A 23,079-nucleotide genomic window follows, 5' to 3' on the forward strand; every position below is an offset into this window, starting at 1 on the left:
TGCAAGAAGGAATAGAGCCACAATTATTGTCAAAGATGTAGCACTCTTCTCTCTATAATTGATAGAAGTATACAAAAAAATTAGGAAAGATAAGGCTTGACCAACAGCATCAATCAATCTGATCTAATTGACATTAGTAGAACACTCCACCTAACTACAACTGAGTACACATTCTTTTGAAATGCACACAAGACACTTACCAAGAAAGGCTATATTCTGGTCTGTAACACAGTCTCAATAAATTTAAATGGATTTAAATCATACTAAGCATATTCACTAACTACAGTGAAATTAATTTAAAATGATCTACAGTAACACATATGAAAAAAATCAGAAATGTTTGGAAACTAAATAATATACTTCCAAATAACCCTTGGTCCAAAGAAGATTTCAAAAGGCAGTTAGAAAGTATTTAGAAAGGAATGAAAATGAAAACATGACATATACAAATTTGTGGGAAACAGCTAACAGTTCTTGGAGGAAAATAGAGTGCTAAATTCTCATGTTTAAAAAAAGGTATCTCAAATCAATGACATTAGGAAACTATAAAAGGAAAAGCAAATACAACTAAAGAAAAGAAATAATAAGGATCAGAGAAGAAATCAGAGACCAGACAACAGGTTCTCAAGATGGTCAATAAAACTAATAAACCTCAAGCTAGACAGACCAGGGGCAAGAGAAGATGCAAATGACCAATGTGAGAAATCAGATAGGGGGATTATTGTAGACTCTACAATATTAACAGATAAGGGAATATTATGAACAACTTGATTAAGATAAATTCTACAACTCTGATGAAGAAGATAAATTTCCTGAAGAACACAAACTACCAAATCTCACTCAAGAAGAAATAGACTGTCTGAATGGTCCTGCATCTATTAAAGAAATTGTTCAACATTAAAAATCTTCCCTCAAGGAAAATTGTAGGTCAGATGGTTTCTCTGGTGAATTTTACCAAACGTAAAGAAGAAAATGCTGAACTTATGCAAATTCTTCCAGAATAGTAAAAAGCAAAACATAAACACAAACAAAACCAATACCAGCTTTGAAAAAGAATTAAGATTGGAGTTTTATCTCAAGACTTATAAAGTTACAGTAATAAAAATGGTATGATATTGGCATAACGACAGACAAATCAGTGAAACAGAATAGAGTCTACAAATAAATAAACACAAATATAAATCAATTGATTTTCAACCAAGCAGTACAACAAAGGAAAAATCTCTTCAACAAATTCTGCTGGAAAAACTGTTCAGATATATGCAAAAATATGATTTAATTCTTACCTTACACTATGAACACATATGAAAAATAATTAACTCAAGATGGCTCATAGGCTTAAATATAACAAACTATAAATCTTCCAAAAGAAAACATAGGAGAAAATCTGTTACCTTGGGTTTGGCAAAGATTTCTTAAGTTTGAAACCAAAAACACAAACTATAAAATTTTAAAAATTAATAAACTAGACTTTAGTAAAATTAAAAACTTCTGCTATTGAAAAACACTGTTAACGAAATGAAAAGGCAGAGAAAGTTGTTGCAAAATACATTCTAATAAAAGACTTGTATCTAGAATATATAAATATCTTTTATAAGTCACTTATGACAATCCAATTAAAAATTGCCAAAATATTTCAGCAGACGCTTCATCAAAGAAGATATATGGAAGTCAAATAAACACATGAAAAAAATCATAAGGGAAATGAAAATCCAAATCCCAATGAGATACAGAGATACAACTGTGTACCCAATAGACTGTCTAAAATTAAATACTGCTCAAACCAAATTTTGTCAAAGATGTCAGGCAAGAGCAACTGGCATAGGCTATTGATAGGAACATGAAATGTTACAACCCCTTTGTAAAACAGCATGGTAGTTTTGTAAAAGTGTTAGGCATACATGGACCATCTGACCTAGTCATTCCAATCCTAGATATTTGCCCCAAGGAAATAAAAATATATGTTCACAAGAAGACTTGCACAAAAATGTTCATGATACCTTTATTTGTAATAGCCAAAACCAGGAGATATTGAAATGTTCATCAACAAGTGAGTGGATAAGCCAATTGTGGTACATCCATATAACATAATTCTACTCAGTAAATAAAGGCATAAACTACTGATACACAATCAACATGAATTAATTTTAATATTATTATGTCGAGCAAAAGTGCAAGACAAGAAATGAATAAAGATGGTAAGATTCCATTTATATAAAATTCTAAAAAATGTAAACAGTCTAGAGTGTAAAAATGTAAATTAGTCTATAGAAAAACAGATTAGGAATTTTCTGGGGACCAGAGTGGGATGGACAGGGAGGAGGAAGAGGGAGGGATTACAAAGTAGCACAAGAAAACATTTTGGGGTAATGAATATACACATTGTCTTAATTGGAGAGACGATTTCATGGGTATCTGCATGTACATAAATATGTGCTATTTATTACATGTCAATGACATGGGATAATCCTGATTTTTCTTTTCATTTTATAATTGCATAATGGAAATAATATTGGCTTTAGAGTCAGACATATGAGTTAAATACTAGCTCTGCTCTTATATATAATGCAACCTTATGTAAGTTACTTACCATTTTGAGTCAGCTTCTATATTTATTTGTGTAGTAATAAGAATATCATATGTGAGTATAAGAATATATATGTCAAAGGCTTGCTGTATTAAATATAAGAACATGTATATTTTTCTTCTTTATCCCTAAACCCACTCCGATTACTCTCTTCTTAATGGGTACCCTTCTTGTATTTGACACGTAGCCTTGAATATGTTTGTATGTATGCATGCATATGCTTTAATGTAATTAAATGGCATTGTGCTAATTAATTAAAACTAATTAATTGTTTTCTCTTTACGCTAAATTTTAAGGATATACCCTTAGATATACCCTTATTTCTCTATATATGTCCAGTAAGTTGCTTCTAACTGCCGTATTGTATTCCATATCATGGATCCAGCCAAGTTAGTTCACTGACTTCCTAAGAAACAAACATCTGTGTGTCCGATTGTCTACTACCGCAAACAATAACGGAATAAATATCTTAGTACTTGTTTTTTTGTGCGGATCGGAATAAATTCTCTTGGCTGTATATCCAAAAGTGCAATTACTGGACTTTAGGACAGACATGTGATGAATTTTACTAACTCAGTACTCCTAGGTTACTTTCCAAAATGATTCAATCAGCTTATACTTCCACCATGACCTTACTAATTTTGACCAATGCAATGGATATAGTATCTCACTTTCATTTGCATTTCTCAGGTTTCTGGTAAATTTGAGTATCATTTCCTATTCTTATTAGCTACTCAGTTTTCCCCTTTGTAAATCACATTCTTATCTTTTGTTCATTTTTATACTGAGTTTCCTGTCTTTTACTTGTTGATTTATAATTCCTTGGAATGTCTATTAATGTCATTAATTTTATGCATTACTAAAAGCTATTTCAGTCTGTCCCCAGCCTATTAACTTTAAGGTGTCATTCACTGACTAGAAATCTTTCATTTTAATATAGTCATAACTATCCTTTCTTAGCCCAACTCTTTAAAAAATATTTTTGGGTCATGTCGAAGAAGTACAGTTCCTCACCCATATCTCAAACATAATTCTTCTACATTTTCTTCTGTGAGCTTTACAATTTTCTTTTTAATCCATCGTTTTCATCCCTCTGGAGTCCAACTTTTTATATGGTGCAATGTAGGCATTTTTCTCCATGCAGTGAGCCAGTGTTTCAATAGTATCTGCTAAAGGGTTTGCCCTGTCTCCATTACATAAGTGGTGCATCTTTATCATATATCACCCACATTTTTTTAATTGAAAAAAAGAATGCTTCTGGAAGAGTGATGACCCCAAATAAGAAAGAGCATGAGAAATATTCTTGCCTTTCCACTCTCAGGAGGGTACTGGTGACACTGTTCCTCACTATGGGATCAGCCTTCTGAAGCCACATGTAAATAGGACATCTTAAACACTCCTAGCAGCCTCAAGTGGATTTTTTTATTAGTATAAAGAAAGAAATAATCTTATTAGATCAAGTGCATCAGATAGATGAATTCCTACAATGCCTCCAATTTTTAATGGCATAATAATGTGTTTCCATGTCACGTTAGATAAATAAAATGTTTTGAAGGTCACAATATATTATATATCACATCATAACTATACTTCTGCAGTAGCTGTTTAGGATGTTAGTGGACCTGTTTTCTACAAAATTTTCCAATTTTCCCAAAGCTTCCTAATTCTTGGATTGATTTAGGGTACTTGACATTACATAACACTTAACTGGTAAATTTTTTTTAAGCAAGGAAAAATTTAGGCAAAAACAGGTCTGATTTACTGCTTAATTCTGTATTCTACAGAGAGTCCTCAAAGAAAGAGTTTTTGACTGATTACCTGGCTGAGAGCCCACACAGTTACTGGGTTAGGACTCACATGAAGAGGGAAATCTCCTTTAGTGAAAGTCATGATCTGTTTGTCATTGCCTTTTGTTCAAAGGGAAAAGCACCAGAGACTTCAAGGATGCTAGAGGATTATTATACTGTGCAAAAATTAACACTATGTAATTGATCATGGAGCCCTTTGCGGGGACCACAGAGTGCTATGGACTATATACTTAAATGAATATTTCTGCCTTGCCTTTAGATTTGGCTGAAAATTATATTGGAATCTTGTTATTCTGTTTCATTACTCAGTGAGGCTGAACAACAAGTGGAAAATAGAATCAAGCAAGCTAGTATTTCTGTTAGAAACTGGCAGTATGTAGCATTATGAGCTAGAATCCTAACTAAAGGACTACTTTTTTTTTTTTTTTTTTTTTTTTTTTTTGAGACAGGGTCTTACCCTGTCACACAGGCTGGAATGCAGTGGTACAATCCCAGCTCACTGCAGCCTCTGCCTCCTGGGCTCCAGTGATCCTCCCTCCTTAGCTCCCGAGTAGCTGGGTCCACAAGTGCACACCACTATGCTGAGCTAATTTTTTTGTTTTTTGTAGAGAGGGGTTATCACTATGTTGCCCAGGCTAGTCTCGAACTCCTGGCCTCAAGCGACCCACCCACCTTGACCTCCTAAAGTGCTGGGATTATAGGTGTGAGCCATTGTGCCTAGCCTAAAGTGCTACTCTTGTCTAGTATCAGAACTCAGACTTTCCATTCTCATTGCCCTTGGTTGTACTTGGGCTTTAAGAGCAGAAGATCACATTAGATCTAACATTTAAGCTATGCTGATTACACACACAGTGTCACAGTCAGACTTGGTTGTGGTGAATCTACAAATCTACAAGATGCAATTGATAGTTTTTCTTTTTGCTTTGCTCTTGAAAAATTTCCAATAATTCACTACCACAGAACAAAAAGACCTGTGACTTATGTTTTACAGTTTATATAGCCATATGTTATATTGTCAACATTCATGTTCTATCGCATTTTATAAAGTTCTAAGTAATGCCCAACAACCCCAATCTGTTGTGAAATCACAACTACAGACCCACTTGAGAAAAAGGTAAAAAGAATGCACATATTATATGTGTCACAATGAATGTGTCTAAATATGACAGAATATGGATATCGACAATACACCACATCAGCTATGTAAATAATAAAACATGAGTCACAGTTCTTGTCACTCTGTAATGGTGAGTTACTGCAAGTTTTTCCACCAAGATCAAAATAAAAAGAAAAGCTATGAACACTATTTTGCAGATCTGTAGATTAATTACCACCAATTCTGACTATAACACACTTAATGAAATCTCTGGGTGTCTGTTTACACAAAGATTTTTGGCTAATGTGAATCTAGGTAGGATTGTTGTAAAATTTCAAACATGCTTTTAGGATGGCAACACAGCTGTCGAACCAGAAACTTCAGATGTGTTAATGTGGAAATGTCTACAATTTTCTCCACAAAAGAAAACCCGCAAACATTTTTTTTAGCCTAAGTTTTTACTGGAACATGGGTATCATTATGCTCTTTGATCTCACGCCATTTGGAATATTTCTGAAATCCATATCAGTGACACTAGAGATTCTGTCTTGATGTTCTACAGAAAAATATTTAAGTCAGGATAGGATATTATATGGGGAAAAAACTTAAGTAAGCTCTAAATGTCCTAACTATATGTAATTTTTATTAAAATAGCATATAAAGTCCCCACATTGTATATTTATTTCAGTATATTTTGTTACCTTTACTAATCAATTATATATTCCTAATATCATCAATGGTTTCAGGCATCCACAGGGGGTCTTCCCATATCTGCAGATTAGGGGAGACTATTGTACATTGAAATAGATTCCACTGAAATGGATTTAATTATCCCTGCTTCTGTTCCTTGCAGCACTTGATTCATAGTTTTTGTCATTATAATACTTATCATACACTATCATAATTAATGATATGCACATCTGTTTTCTCCTATGAGAGACAATAATCCTTCTCGCCCTCTCACAAAGCCTGGTGCAGGGCCTGGCATGAAGTAGTTATTGAATTATTTTAAAACAAAATTGAATGAGTGACCCCACAGACAAGACAACAGGTAACAAAGACTGGGTATTGTAACCGTTCATGTCCTTGAAGTACAACGTATAAGTGAGAGAGAAAAAGGTGTAAGAATGAGGCAGGAAGTTAAAATAAAATTATGAAGTGATGAAAAAATGTAGACAGAAGAGGAAAATAAATGGCTTAAATCCAACCAACATATCATCACAGCTACTATTAAAAGTGAATTTAATCAGAAGCGGGCATACTGCCATACTCAGAAGAATTTCATTCCTGAATTATCACGAATTTCTTGTTTAAGTGTATAATTTTCTTGTATGCAGTCATTGAGGCAGAAAAATGGGAAGGATATTATTGATAGAGACCTGCCACAGAAAGAAATCCAATGGATACTGGTAATGTAGCTATTCTCTTTAGAGGAGATGTCCAAGACAGCATGCTTTTATTATCGGTCTGGTGAAGGTGGAGATGGCTGGTATAAATAGTAACAAAGAAATATTCTTTGAGTTCCTACCTCACACCAAAGGCCATGTCAATAATTTTCATAAATTACAAAAATTTGTATGAGTCAGATATCATGGTGTCCAAATTACAAGGAGAAAAAATGAAGATTAGAAGGATTGAATTACTTGCCATCATTGCAAAATGAGTGGGGAAGCTTTGGTCAAACCAAATTTGGGGGCTCGTCTTAGAATACTCTGTAGCCACCTCCTTTGGTGTTTGGAGACACTGTTAATCACCTACTGCATTATATTAAAATTATTCCCATTTTAAGATACTTTGTTTAGGCGACTTCACATTTGCTAAATTGCAGTTTGAGGATTCCTTTCATGTGAAGTTGGAGGATCTGGCTGTATTCTTTGGGCATCTGATGGAAGCCACGTTTAGGTAGCTTGTTGTCATAATAGTGATGGCTGACAGGTATGTCTTCTACAGTTTTAGAGAAGGGCCAGAATCCATACAGCTTCACGTTTTCACACAGTTCCACTGCAACACTTGTGATCATCAAGCCAGTGGACAAGCGGTATGCAGTCACACCTTTAGTTCTCCAGAAAAGGGCCAGATGTTTCAGGTACTTGGGATGGAAAAATAGAACCTTTTGTCTTGCTTTAGACTCTTCGAGCGTGTAGTACACTTTAAAAGAGGTACCCGTGTTGGCCCTGAAGGAAAATGCTGGCAGAAGAAAAAATGCATCTCCATAGGTTGCAATGTCCTCCAGAAATAGGGCTCTTTTTTCCTTTAAGTTCCCATATCTGCCAAATTAAAAAAAAAAATTATAGTAATCCCAAGAATAATAATCAAAGTAGCAGTTTTGATAACATAAAGCTGAATTTACCATTGGCCAAAAAACTGAACAATTTGTATACTGTATATAAAACAGATAAAGTGTGGACTCAGAAAACTCATTCAAGTAAGCATTACATCAATATCAATGGCTAGATCTTCATCTCTCTTTCTTGGAATCCTTTCAATTTTTACTTTCTTACTGGGCTATACCCTTACTGAACAGATATTTCTTGTATTACTTTTTATTCTTATTTGATATTTTTTCCTAAAGTTGCTTTTTGTTATTGAAACACCTTCCAAATGTATAATGATAAAATATTTTTTCAAGCATAGTATGCATATCAATACATTTTTTAAAATTCATTGAGCTGCACATTTATGATTCATGCACCTTTTGCACATATTTCATTATAAGTTTCCTTTAGAAAACCTAAAATAGACCAGGCACAGAGGCTCATGCTTGTCAGCACTTTGGGAGGCTGAGGCAGGAAGATCACTTGAGGCCAGGAGTTCGAGAACAGCCTGGGTAACATAGCGAGACCCCGCCCCACATCTCTATAAAAAATAAAAATATTAGCTGGGAACAGTGGTGCATGCCTGTAATCCCAGCTACTTGGGAGGCTGAGGTGAGAGGACCCCTTGAGCCCAGGAGTTTGAGGCTGCAGTGACCTGTGATTGCACTGTTGCATTTTAACCTGGGTGTCAAAGTGAGACAAAGAAAGAGAGAAAGAGAGAGAGGAAGGAAGGAAGGAAGGAAGGAAGGAAGGAAGGAAGGAAGGAAGGAAGGAAGGAAGGAAGGAAGGAAGGAAAGAAGGGAGGGAGGGAGGGAGGGAGGGAGGGAGGGAGGATGGAAAGAAGGAAGAGAGGGAGGAAGGAAGGGAGGGAGGGAGGAAGGAAGGACAGAAAGAAGGAAGAAAGGGAGGAAGGAAGGGAGAGAGGGATGGAGGGAGGGAGGGAAGGAGGAAGGAAGGAAGGAAGGAAGAAAGGAAGGAAGGAAGGAAGGAAGGAAGGAAGGAAGGAAGACTTAAAATATCTAAATGCAAATATAGATATACATATAGATTATTTTTGAAAATTTCCTCCACACATTGTAGTAACTATATGTATGATTTAAATAACTTAGTATCCTTGTAAGTATAATTGTGAGTGTTTAGAAAATATGCTTTGAAAGGCAAGTTCAATATTTATTTTACTTTATTTCAAGAGATGCTATAACTATTAGCACAAACATTCTATTACTAATGCTTATCAGTTACTTTTGATGAAAACAATGGAGTAAAAACTTTGTATAAGATTATTTATTAACCAACAATTTTATGGTAGTTATGTTGCATAAATGAAAGATGGTAATTATTTTTTAGTAATAAACTCTCCAACGTGATAACTGTATTTTGCCAGGTTGTCTTAGCGCTAACTCTCTGAAGTTTCTAAATAGAGTAAGTTTTATCAAGAAAGTGCTACCAAGATAGAAGAGTAATGCTAACGCTCTAAAAGAAAATGGAAAAAAGTGGCTTCATTATTGTTAAAAGAGATGAAGAAATAAATATGATTTGATTAGCTTATGACACTGGAAGTACAACTGAGTCATAACTCTTATGAACAACAACCTTGATAGAATGCCACAATTTGCAAATGAATTCTTATATATTTTTCCAAAAATTCATTCCACCTGTATTGCAAGTCAGTCTCAGCAACAAGATTAGTGCTTAAGCTGAGAAACATATTGAACAATGGAAAAATGTTCTTGATCAGTTATGTAACTTGCAGCTACTTACTTCAGAGTTATGATACTAGGATTTATAGTCACAAGATTTGTTTTACTGCCAACATCTTTACTAACATCTCCTGTGGTTGGGGGGAGGTTACACCTGAAATTTGAAAAGAAAATCATTTTCAAAATAGAACTTGTAGAAAAAAGATTGTATACACACATATGCACGTGCGTGCACACACACACACACACACACACATCTCTATAAAATGATTGTCCTTATGTTGGAGAAATCATTGCTATTAAGAGACCCTCAGAATCCATCTAGTTTCTATTTTAAATTATTTACTTTAGTAATTACTCAGTTCTTAGCTGACATTTCAATGTTGTATAAAATACACACTTTTTTTTTTTTTTTTTTTGAGACAGATCTCACTCTGTTGCCTAGGCTGGAGTGCAGTGGTGCTATTTGGGCTCACTGCAACCTCCGCCTCTTGGGTTCAAGCAATTCTTCTGCCTCAACCCCCTGAGTAGCTGGGACTAAAGGCATGCACCCAGCTAATTTCTGTATTTTTAGTAGTGATAGGGTATCACCATGTTGGCCAGGCTTGTCTTGAACCCATGACCTCAAGTGATCCACCTGCCTTGGCCTCCCCAAGTGTCGGGATTACAGGTGTGAGCCACTGTGCCCAGCTAAAAGATACAAATTTGATCAATGCTTTCAATATGGATAATCACTTTTATAAGTATCAAAATCAGAAATGACAATTACACCTTGTCTAAATTTAGAAGAGTTCCCAATCCTTTTATTAAAATTGTTATTTATATTATTTCTATTGATTATGTTCCCATAGTGGTATGATCACCAATTTGCATATTCTTAAAACCTTGATGTACTGTGACTAAAGTTATACGGTCTACCAGAAGCAAAGACTACATTAAAAAATCAAAACCTCCCGATTCCCATGTGGATAGTTTTGTCACCAAATTACGGTGTTAATAAATAAAATCCTAATGTTCTTATAGTGATGTTTTCATACTGATGTTCTCATCTTCCTTTGAGTACTAATTTGCTTTCAAATTGGAAAACAAATTAAGAATTCTAATTTTGAGTAATTATATTCTTGTCACAAAAAAGGAAAAATTGGTTATGACTTTCTAAAGATCATTTACTGAATTTCAAGTAGTAAGGCTAAACATAAGAAGGGAGCATCTTTGAGTGCTTCCTAAAGAAGGCTGTTCAAAATTGATGTGGTCTATAACATGACTGAAGGTGAAATGAGCCGTACCATGTCCTGTAAAACACATGAATGAATGAAACACGAATTTCCCTCATTGATATGAAAGCTATGTCAGAAAATAAAATAAATACCGCACCTTGGTAAAATAAATATGAATCAAATATTACTAATAAATATTAAATGATAAAGATTAATCATAGGTACTAGGGCATAAAAGTGACCTTGCTAGTGGGCCTCCCATAACAAATGTCCTTTCTAGAACAGTCTCATATTCTTTTGAATAATCAAAAGTGATTTCTAGTAGAATATCATAGAGAGGGGTATTTTATAGAGGAAATACAATCAGTTTTGGCTTAAAACTTAAAAGAAAAATATCTCAGTATATATTTATGAGTCTAAAATAAATGCCCATGTTTCTAGATTCTACTTTTGCTGATGCCAGGTACTTTCCTGAATATAGACTATACACACACACACACACAAACACACACACACACAAACAGTAGTATAGGTCATGGTATGTATTATACGTATATACATATATATTACATTTAAATTATATAACAGCATTATATGTTATATATGTATATGCATAATTTATGCAATACTCATATATTACATAACATGTATGTATAATATGTAATATGCATGTGTATTATATATAACATGCATATATAACATGTAAACTTATAATGTATATCCATATTATACATATATAACACATAATACTGTTATATACTTTTATTTATTATATAATATGTATATATAATATGTAATACACGTATACATTATATATAATTATATATCCTGTTAATTTTATACAAAATATATGTATCTATGTTATTATAGATGTATAATATGTATGCATATGTTATATAATACGTACATATGTAATATATATATTATATTACATATAATACTGTATTATATAGTATACAATATACTATTATATATTGCATATTATACAATATACAATATATTATATACTATATATAATACAGTATTATATATTTATTATACATGTGTATAATATGTAATATATAAATACTACTAGATTATATGTATTACAGTATACTACAGCATATATGTGATTAAATATATTACTACTGTAATATATATGTGTATATATACTAGTATAGTCATATATAGCAGTAGTATATATAGTCATTGCCTATTTTTGCTCCTCACACACTTAATTCATAGCTCCAAATCTTTTGAAATGAAAAATAAAAGTTTGCTTTATGAACTATCAACATGCAGCACCAAAATAAGTACAGGCTTAAAAAAATTAAATATATTTTAATGACACCAAACACATTCAGCCCTCATTTTGCCTTTCAGTTCAAATGGCTAGCTTTAAAGGAAATTCTATATTCAAGAAAATACCTGACATCAGCAAATGTGGAATCTAGGAAACAGACAGTTATTTTAGAATTATAAATGAAATATCTGCTGAGATATTTTTCTTCTGGGTTTTAAATCAAAACTTATTGTATTGCCTATACTTGCTATAAAGTATAATGAATGTTTAGGCCTCATCCTCATCACAGATGTTTCGGGAATTTTAAGCCTATAAAAAATCTACAGCAAGAAGAATTATCTTCCTTATGGCTTTTTCACACTGAGTACTTGAACAAAATGGGTAAACCATTCAGATATTGGCCATTTTAACACCAATCAGGAAGACCACATTCAATAATTGTTGCACTGTCAGGTCTATTGTGGCTTTATGATTACCTTCAGCACAAAATTTAAAAATGAGATTAAAATTGGGAGGGAGCTGTTTACTAGAAACCGTGTTTCTTTTTCAATTGCTTAAAAGGGCAGCATTAAATCAAGAAGGATCAAAGCATCTCCTGTGATGTATGAAATCAGTGCTCCTAAAACAGGAAGAATCAAACTTCCACTTACTCCTGAAAAAGGTGCATTTCAATTGAAACCCATCCTCAGACGGATGAATTACCTTTCCATTACACTGAGAGAGTGGAGATGCTTTGGTATGGCTTATGAGTACAAGGAACGCATGAAAACCATTTTGTTTCTATTTTTGCATGCTAACTGACACTCAGATAGAAAACATTTTAAAAGACCAGAACTTAGAAGCAGTACAAATTTGTTTTTTAAATTGCAAGCCAGAAAATGAAATAATGATATAGTTTGTATGGCTGTAAAACGTCTTGATCAGCATTTTCCCAAGTGTTGTCTAAGAACAAAACATCCTTGAAATGCTCTGTTACACAAAAACAAACAAACAAATAAAAAAGGATCTTCAAGGTCAGGTGCGTCTGGGACATGCTGCCCTCCGGAGTCCTCCCAAGGTAGCCAAGGTACCCATGAACACGCTGAACGCTCTGAAAGTTCCTGCAGTACCAAACCCTCTTTCACCACAACTTCACCCGGGGTTTCCTGAACATATATAAATATAGCACATTTTGATTCTTCTGGTATTGACATTCTGAGGATCTCATGAGCCATATAACACTTCAGGAAAAACTTCCTGGGTAATTAGTAGACTTTTGTAACAGAGTTCAAAGGTGAAAATATACAAAGGATATCTTTACACTGTCCCCCTCTGAAATACCCAGCTGATCTTTTGTTTCAAAGAAACCAATTCGACAGATCTTACCTAAAAACGAAGTCGGATTTATCTATTTCAGCTCCACAGAGAGACTTATTCAGAATTCCCCCATTTCCGACCACTGCACACTGATTATAAGGGTACTCCACAAAAGGCTGGGACTAGCAGGAGAAAGTGGAAAACTACCATGAAATACCATTAATTTTAGAACCATAGACAACAGCTTAATTCTAGTGACTTAACTTTTTATGCATGCTAAGGAGAAGAATAAGAACAAGAAAAAGCAGCAGCCCAGTTTGCTAATCAACTTACTATGACTTAGTATAAAAAATCAGCTGGGGCTGGGTGCAGTGGCTCATACTTGTAATCCCAGCACTTTGGGAGGCCAAGGCAGGTGGATCACAAGGTCAGGAGTTCAAGACCAGCCTGGCCAAGATGGTGAAACCCCGACTCTACAAAAAATAGAAAACAAATAATAATAATTAGCTGGGCGTGGTGGTGGGCGCCTGTAATTCCAACTACTCGAGACTGAGGCAGAGAATTGCTTGAACCCAGGAGGCGGAGGGTGCAGTGAGCCAAGATGGCACCACTGCACTCCAGCCTGGGCGATAGAATGAGACTCCGTCTCAAAAACAAAACAAAACAACAACAACAAAAAACCAGCCGGGTGCAGTTGCTCGCATCTGTAATCCCAGCACTTTGGGAGGCTGAGGTGAGAGGGTCACTTGAGGCCAAGAGTTTAAGATGGGCCTGGGCAACAAAGCAAGATCCTGTCTCTACAAAAAGTAGAAAAATTGGCTGAGTTTGGTGAAGAGCACCAGTAGTCTTTGCTGCTTGGGAGGCTGAGGTAGGGGAATCACTTGAACCTAGGAGTTCCAGGCTGCAGTGAGCCGTGATTGCACCACTGCCCTCCAGCCTGGGCGACAGAGCAAGACCCTGTTTCTTAAATTTAAAAAAAAAAATGTATAAGTAAAATAAAATAAAATAAATCATTATGTGAACCTAAGTTTCATTTCTCTTGAGAGAAACAGACAGCATAGAATACACGGCATAATGTAATATACAAAATACAGTATCATGTATTTTTCATCACATGATTAAGGAAAAAAATTAGAATGGCAAAACCCCATATTCTGCCTTTCTGATAAACAAGGACATTTTCAGCAAGAAAGAGAAAATAAAGAAATTAGGAAGCAGCATTAAATCTATTTATTCTAAGGCATAAAATTAATAGGTGATTTAGCAAAAATTTCCTGTGCTTCTTAAACAGTTAGACCTTCAGGCTCAGTAAGGCATTAGATTTATGCCTGCCGTCTCTGCGAATGACCAGCCAGCGTGCTTCAGGGAGGTCTACCAACTGGACTGATATATTTCACATTAATTTCCAAGACCTGAATCTTTTTTATTCCTTTTAGGACCCGGCCTGCTTACCCCAGAAGGTTTCCTATTTTCCCCAAGTTCTCTGCAGTCTCGAAATCTAACTTTTCGATTCAATGGCGTACTTCCCCTTTCCTGGTCACCTTCCATAAAGTAATAATGTGACCTCGAGCCCACAGTCGGGGTGCCAGCTCATGCTTCCCAGTGACGAGGTCCTGATCTACCGATTTTGTCTGTAGGATTAAGGTGTAAGTCCTTGAGAGCAGAGAGGCTGTTTATTATTTTTAATTTCCTCTCATTTTTCCTTCCCGATCTTGTGTAGTGCAATGTGCACAGCTTTCAATATCCATCTCATGGCCTTCAACAAGCTCTCCCACCTTCACACACACACACACATACTTCACACACTTCAACAAGCTCTTCACCCTTCACACAGAAAGGTGGCTTTGTGAATAAATCTTATTTCTTTTGCAAAACCGGTATCACAGTAATTAATTGACTGCACGTGCGCAGAACGAAACTGACCCTGGCCTGTCAGCATTGAAGGGGCCACTGGTAAATATTCAGGAATTTTGTGAGTTGGTTTTTTAAACCATTGGTCACTAAAAAGTGTCCAGGATGGGGGTATTGACGCCACTGAATTTGGCAAAGGTTACAAAATCAAGGCATGTCAAACTTGCCAAAGTCAGTTTACCAGCCCCACTGGCAACAGTCCAGGGCCGACGTGGTTCTGAGCAGCCCAGCGTGACAGAAGATGCCCCAGAACCACCGTGACTGCTGTCTGCCCCTGATGCTGGCTCTGGGAGCTGCCCAACTAGCAAAGAAACTCGGTTTCAGTACAACTCTCTTTGTGGGTTTGTCTTTGAAACGTAAAAGTCATATTGAGCTTTTTAAGCAAGAGGCACTATTTCAAATACATACTTTATTAGCACATTTAGCCTACACAGCAACCTTTTGAGTATTTTACAGATGGGAAAATGGAGGCATGAGTCCAAGTAACGGACAGAAAGTGGCAGAACTGGGATAGGAACCCAGACAGTTTGCCCCAGAGTACCTGCTCTAAACCACTACACATTATCGTTTCTCACAATTCCATGGATTAAAATGATAACTTAATGATGTATAATTATGTATCTTATTCCTTGTTATATCTGCAATGGCTAGCAGAGTGATTGGCTCTTAAATGAATGGTTCCCAGATACCTCAGGCTATTTCATGTCACCGAACTTCTAGCTCACGACGTCTTCAGCCAGTATCTACTAAATGGTGCCACCATAAATTCCGAATTTTATAGATAGGGTAGGATTGAAAAATGCAAATAGGCTCTTTATGGTATAAAATAGAAAAGATTACTGAAGGAAACATATCTCAAATTATGCATTCACAATAATGAATGTTTTTCTCTGGTTTCTTGGTCAACTGGGAGGAAAACATCTATATGCTTCAGTATCTCATGTTCCATATGAATTTAAATAAATTACAAACCTCAACATTTCCTTAAATAAACCTCCTAAGAAAATGCAAATTTGCACACTCCACTGCCTGCTCATTGCCCACTCTGGTTGAAAATCAAGTTTTGGTTTTTCTCTCTGCAAGTAACTTAGCAAAGTTTGTGGAGGAAGTGGCTCCACATCATTTCATCAAAACACTTAATGCGATCTTCTTGTGTGCCCAGCAGTTCGTTCCGGAGAGTTGCATGCAGAAGGGCAGAGTAAAGCAAAGTGGCAAAGAGGACATCTCCACCACGAGCCCCGTCCATGAAAGGAGAAGCTGGAGCAACACAAAAAAATGGGACCTGGCGCTGCAATTGGTGCTGTATTGACTGCAGAATTTCCTCTCCTCAGTTTAAAAAAAAAAAAAAAAAAAAAACAGTATAAATTTGGAAAGTGGATGCAGTTCCCGGTGGCATACATAATTATCAGGCCTATATTAAGTTAATCCTTTCAAAGGGTCAAATGAGGGTAAAGTAGTTGCTGCTCCTCTGTTCCGGTCAGTGGAAAACATGGCAGACACTGGCAAAACCTGAATGGATGAATGAGTGAAAGGGTTCACTGTCAAACTTTCCAAGGCTTTCCCTGATAGGAAAGATAAATACTCTTTCCTTATCATCTTTTCAATCACTGGTCATTTCAGGGCATCATGAGAATGCTTTATGAGTTATATTTTTTGTCCCCTTTTTCTTCCAGAAAATATACAGTATTTTTTCTCTATCGTTTTCTATTTATTTCTCACTCATACTCAACAAGTTATTCTTCCTCTGAATCCTAACATAAAAAAAGAATTGGAACAACTTACATAAGCAACAAAAATTAGCTGAAAGAGGTCAAAGTTCCAACAAAAGAAAACTGTAGGAATCTCATATCCTACAGTTAGTGTACTGCATATGTAGAGGAATCCCGTTTTGACCATCCTGACATGGTCTAATTGCTTTGTCATGGAATCGTAGAAAGATGCTGGAGAGCGTATGTTTAGAAGCAATGAGATGTTTACGTTCCTCAGAACCAAAATTTCCCCGTGAGGATTTGTATTAAGGGTCGAGTTTCTCCTCACTGTGTGAAGTGGCTTTTTATCCTATCATTACTCATTCTTCTGATTTTACAAATAGGTAGTGAGTGCATATACGTACTGGGAAATGTTCTCGGGGTTTGGGATATATCAGTGAATACAGCAGACAACAATCTCTATCTTATGGTGGCTACGTTTATTGACTATAAATCCTCACCTATTTACTTCCCAAAGATGAGCCACATAAACGCACCGTTCCTTGTGAAGGAATTGATTTAGTCACCATAACTGACAATTGGAAGAATCTTATTTGAGGTGAAAAATGGCCATCTTCACACGCCTCAGTGATTACTAAGCAGGAAGCCCAAGCGTCTCATCTCATTCGAAGAAGAGTCTGGAAGACTCAGGAGTGGAAGAGCTTATCATTTAAGATATAAATAATCCTTCCCTACAGAGCCACACTGCATTCAAAATGGCCCTTTTAAAAAATGGCCCACTATCCAAATTTTATACAACATAACAATATGGTATTTTAATTAATTCCATCATAATTGTAAGTTACAGCTTAAAGTAAAAGAAAATTCACCTGGAATGGTAACACAAATAACCCACCACAAATCTTTACTCACCACTGGAAACATATGAAAAATGTTCTTTTTAATTGGGATTTTCTTTTTGCTTTCCACCTCATAACTCATGTTAGTCCCAACTGGAGTGTTATTCTGAGAAACAACAAAGTTTTGAACAGCATCACAGCAGGAAGCAAGTTTTGCTCTGCAAAGGAAAAGAATAAAAAGGAAGCCAAGGTATAAGATTAAGAAACTGAAAATAGACACCACAATGGATGATGCAAAAGAGGATTTTGTCAGACTGACTTTCAAAAAGAAGATGATTATTCACAAAGATGACTTGTTATTTTTTCTCCAGGCTCTAAATCCCTTAAGGATTGGGACTGACTCTCTTTTTTACTTTTTTTTTTTTTTTTTTGTCTTTCCTTTAATCTTATCTTAATTTCTTTTTAATTTTTTTAATTTTACTTTAAATTCCAGGATACATATGCAGACAAGGAGGTTTGTTACATAGGTATGTATGTGCCATGGTCATTTGCTGCACCTATTAACCCGTCATCTAGGTTTTAAGCCCCACATGCATTAGATATTTGTCCTCCCCTTACCCCCAACAGGTACCAGTGTGAGATGTTTCCCTCCCTGTGTCCATGTGTTCTCATTGTTCAACTCCCACTTATGAGTGAGAACATCTGGTGTTTGGTTTTCTGTTTCGGTGTTAGTTTGCTGAGGATGATGGCTTCCAACTTCATCCATGTCCCTGCAAAGGACATGATCTCATTCCTTTTTATGGCTGCATAGTATTCAATGGTGTATATGTGCCATATTTTCTTTGTCCAATCTATCATTGATGGGCATTTGCGTTGGTTCCATGTCTTTGCTATTGTAAACAGTGATGCAATAAACATACATGTACATGTGCCTTTATAGTAGAATGATTTAGATTTCTTTAACTATATACCCAGTAATGGGATTGCTGGGTCAAATGGTATTTCTGGTTCTAGATCCTTGGGGAGTCGTCACACTGTCTTCCACAATGGTTGAATTAACTTACATTCCCACCAACAGTGTAAAAGCGTTCCTATTTCTCTACAGCCTCAACTGCATCTATTTCTTGACTTTATTTTTTTATTTTTTGAGACAGAGTCTCACTCTCTCTCACACTGGAGTGCAGTGGCATGATCTCAGGTTCACTGCAACCTCCACCTCCTGGGTTCAGGCGATTCTCCTGCCTCAGCCTCCTGAGTACCTGGGATTACAAGTGTGCACCACCCAGGCCTTGCTAATTTTTTTTAGTAGGGAGAGGGTTTCACCATGTTGGCCAGACTGGTCTCGAACTATTGACCTCAAGTGATCTGCCTGCGTCAGCCTCCCAATGTGCTATTTCTTGACTTTTTCACAATTGCCATTCTGACTGGTGTGAGATGGTATTTGATTGTGGTTTTGATTTGCATTCTCTAGTGACCATTGATGATGAGCTTTTTTTCATGTTTGTTGGCTGCATAAATGTCTTCTTTTGAGAAGTGTCTGTCCACATCCTGGGGTTGTTTCATTTTTCTTGTACATTTGTTTAAATTCCTTGTAGATCCTGGATATCAGACCTTTGTCAGATGGGTAGTTTGCAAAAATCCCATTCTGTAGGCTGCCTGTTCACTCTGATGCTAGTTTCTTTTGCCATGCAGAAGCTCTGTAGTTTAAAATCATGTGCAAAAATTACAAGGATTTCTATACACCCACAATAGACAAGCAGAGAGCCAAATCATGAATGAGCTCCCATTCACAACTGCCACAAAGAGAATAAAATACCTAGGAATATAGCTTACAAGGGAGGTGAAGGACCTCTTCAAGGAGAACTACAAACCACTGCTCAAGGAAATAACAGAGAACACAAACAAATGACAAAACATTACATCCTCATGGATAAAACAATCAATATTGTGAAAATGGCCATACTGCTCAAAATAATTAATAGAGTCAATGCTATTCCCATCAAACTACCACTGACAATCTTCAAAAGAACTAATTTAAATTTCATATGGAACCAAAAAAGAGCCCATATAGCCAAGACAGTCCTAAGCAAAAAGAACAAAGCTGGAGGCATCACGCTACCTGACTTCACACTGCAAGGCTAAAGTAACCGAAACAGCCTGGTACTGGTACCAAAACAGATATATAGACCAATGGAATAGAATAGAGGCCTCAGAAATAACACCACACATCTATCACCATTTGATCTTCAAAAAACCTGACAAACACAAGCAATGGGGAAAGGATTCCCTATTTAATAACTGGTGCCAGGAAAACTGGCTAGCCATATACAGAAAACGGAAACTGGACCCCTTCCTTACACCTTATACAAAAATTAACTCAAGGTGGATTAAAGACTTAAATGTAAAACCCAAAACCATAAAAACCCTAGAAGAAAATCTAGGCAATACCATTCAGGATATAGGCGTGGGCAAATACTTCATGACAAAAACATTAAAAGCAATTGCAACAAAAGCCAATTTTTTTTTTTTTTTTTGACAGAGTCTTGCCCTGTCCCTCAGGCTGGAGTGCAGTGGCACAATCTAGCTCAATGCAAATTCTGTTTCCCAGGTTCAAGGAATTCTCCTGCCTCAGCCTCCTGAGTAGCTGGGACTATAGGCACCTGCTACCATGCCCAGCTAATTTTTGTATTTTTAGTAAAGACAGGGTCCAACCATGTTGGCCAGGCTGGTCTTGAACTCCTGGCCTCAAGTAATCTGCGCTCTCAGCCTCCCAAAGTGTTGGGATTACAGGCGTGAGCCACTGCACCTGGTAGTTTTTTTTTTTTTTTTTAATCTCACTAGACTTCTAACTGACCCTGGATCGTAGCATGGTGACTTGGCAAGATCAATGGCAAAGCAGTTAAACATACTTATACTCAGGTAGGAACCTTCTTATCAATAGAAAATGCTCATGAATGTAACATTTTTAAAAATACAAAGTTTCTTCTGATAATACTGTTATAACACTAAAAACAAAAAATGAGAGGATTCATTTTGATTTTATAATAATTATAAAATACAGAAACTAAGTTAAGAAGAGTATCACAGTCACTAAAACAATACATAATCATTTATTGTAAGTCCAATAAAAAAAGAAATATCTAATACAGTGAATTTTTAACTGAGGCAAATTTAAAGTTGCTATTCCTTATAGAAAGGCCAGAGAAGCATAAATTAATACCAAGCTACATTTCAAAATGATTACCATGGAGTGAAACATTATTATTAGAATGTAGACCTAGGAAGTGCTTTCAAGGATCATCTGAGTTAACCCCCAACCTCTGGCAGATGCATGCAGAACTACTTAGAATTCATATTTCATTTCTTCAATTCTCCAACGATGTAGACTCCCTAAAGTCTCTTGATAATTGTTCCAGGGTTTAATCAACCTTACAATCAGAGAGATTTCTGCATTTGTACAATGCAACTATGTTTTAATGTAAATCCATTTTCCTTGTTAGGTTTTCATAGAATCTCCTTATAAAAATACTTCACGTACTTGAAAATGGAAATCAGGCAAAGCTTTAGCTTTTTTCGGTCTTGAAGAGTTTACAGAATTTTCCCTTCTCTCAGGTTTTCCTCATACAACCAGTTTTTCATGATTTTAGTCATCTCATTTATCTTTCAACCTCAACTTATTTCTCCATATTACTGAAAAATCTGTATCCAAGCCAGATTCAGTCATAAGACAAGAGTCAGTGAATATTCAAAAGAAATGTTGATGGTAGTGAGTCATTAGAAATAGTCCGTCCTCAGCCCACACTTCTATTATTAGTTTGGTCCTTAAGAGTAAGCTTCCATACATGTTTTTACTGAATTTTGCCCTTTTGAAAAAATACAATGCTCTAATTTGTCAAGGTCATCTAAAATTTAGTCTTCTAAACTCCAATAATTCTCAAGGCATGAAAAGTAAGGGTGATATTTGCACCTCAAAGTTAAGGTTTTTAATAATACTTCTTATCAGTTAACTTAGATAAGTTACAATATTCGTTAAAATAGTATGTCCTTCTTAATTGGATTCTGTCGCCCATTTATTGTTTCTTTTTGTATTTTACAATCTACCGTTTAAAAAAGATGGTTCATGGAGATTAACAAAAGAAAAAGATGAAAATAAATGGTATGTAGTCAAAAACATGATACTAAGTAGTTTTTAATTATACGTTTAATTTGATAAAAATTTGTGTGACATATTGCAAATTCAGAAATTCTTACTTGTATATAATTGTAATGGCTCTTTTATCCAGCATTTTGAGAAAAGGCAACATAATAAATCCTCATTTACCTTTGGCAAATAATTTCTCTAAGGATATTCAGTGCCTACAAGAATATTGCATCACCAAAAACACTAAATCAGATCTCCTCTTATGCTTTTTAAAAATATTAATAGAGTTTTTGCTGAAATGTTTTTTTAGATAGAGTCTCACTATGTTGACCAGGCTGGAGTGCAGTGGTGGGATCTCAGCTCACTGCAGCCTCCATCTCACAGGTTCAAGAGATTCTTAGCCTCCCGAGTAGCTGGGACTACAGGCGTGCACCACAACGCCTGGCTTATGTTTTGTATTTTTAGAAGAAATGGGGTTTCACCACCTTGGCCAGGCTGGTCTCTAACTTCTGACCTCAAGTCATTTGCCTGCCTCAGCCTCCCAAAGTGCTGGGATTATAGGCCTGAGCCACCACCCTGGGCCTTTTTCTGAAATTGTATATTTTAAATATCGTATAAAATTTCCAAACCTCTAGAAAAGTTAAAAGAACTGGACAATAAACACTTGAATAACCAGCAGCTAGATTTGACAATTAACTTTTCACTATTTTTGCCTTATTGTGTATCTGTCCATTAATCCAATTTTATAGTGGTACTTGTTGCAATTCAAAGTAAATTATAGATCTGAGTGCATGTCACCTCCAAACACTTCCTATCTCCAGACCCTCCGCCAAGCCCCAGAGGACACTTTTGTGATGATTTTTCACCACAAATTCGTTTTCCCTGTTCTAGTATATGACTAGTATTATGAACAGAATTATATCACATGTATGCCTTTTTTTTTTTTTTTTTGAGATGGAGTCTTACTCTGTCTCCCAGGCTGAAGTGCAGTGGCTCGATCTCAGCTCACTGCAACCTCCACCTCCCAGGTTCCAGCGATTCTCTTGCCTCAGCCTCCCGAATAGCTGGGATTACAGGCGCCCGCCACCATGCCCAACTAATTTTTATATTTTTAGTAGAGATGGGGTTTCACTATGTTGGCCAGGCTGGTCTCAAACTCCTGACCTTAGATGATCTGC

At 35.9% G+C, this 23,079-nt stretch overlaps 1 protein-coding gene across 2 annotated transcripts in view; it reads right to left on the bottom strand.

Moving 5' to 3' along the window:
• Window positions 1-4,800: 4,800 nt before the first annotated feature.
• Window positions 4,801-23,079, bottom strand: part of ST8SIA6 (ST8 alpha-N-acetyl-neuraminide alpha-2,8-sialyltransferase 6) — a 131,696-nt gene continuing 113,417 nt past the window's right edge. For both annotated transcript variants that reach the window (XM_065520384.2, XM_015455613.4), the window contains 4 exons: window positions 17,834-17,978; window positions 13,371-13,483; window positions 9,568-9,660; window positions 4,801-7,758 (listed from right to left, as the gene is read on the bottom strand). In XM_065520384.2, the coding sequence (XP_065376456.1) occupies window positions 7,290-7,758; window positions 9,568-9,660; window positions 13,371-13,483; window positions 17,834-17,978 (820 nt within the window). In that variant the 3' untranslated portion in view covers window positions 4,801-7,289. The remainder of the gene's footprint in view (window positions 7,759-9,567; window positions 9,661-13,370; window positions 13,484-17,833; window positions 17,979-23,079) is intronic.

The sequence above is a fragment of the Macaca fascicularis genome, chromosome 9 (genome assembly GCF_037993035.2).
Source record: "Macaca fascicularis isolate 582-1 chromosome 9, T2T-MFA8v1.1".
Taxonomy (NCBI): Eukaryota; Metazoa; Chordata; class Mammalia; order Primates; family Cercopithecidae; genus Macaca; species Macaca fascicularis.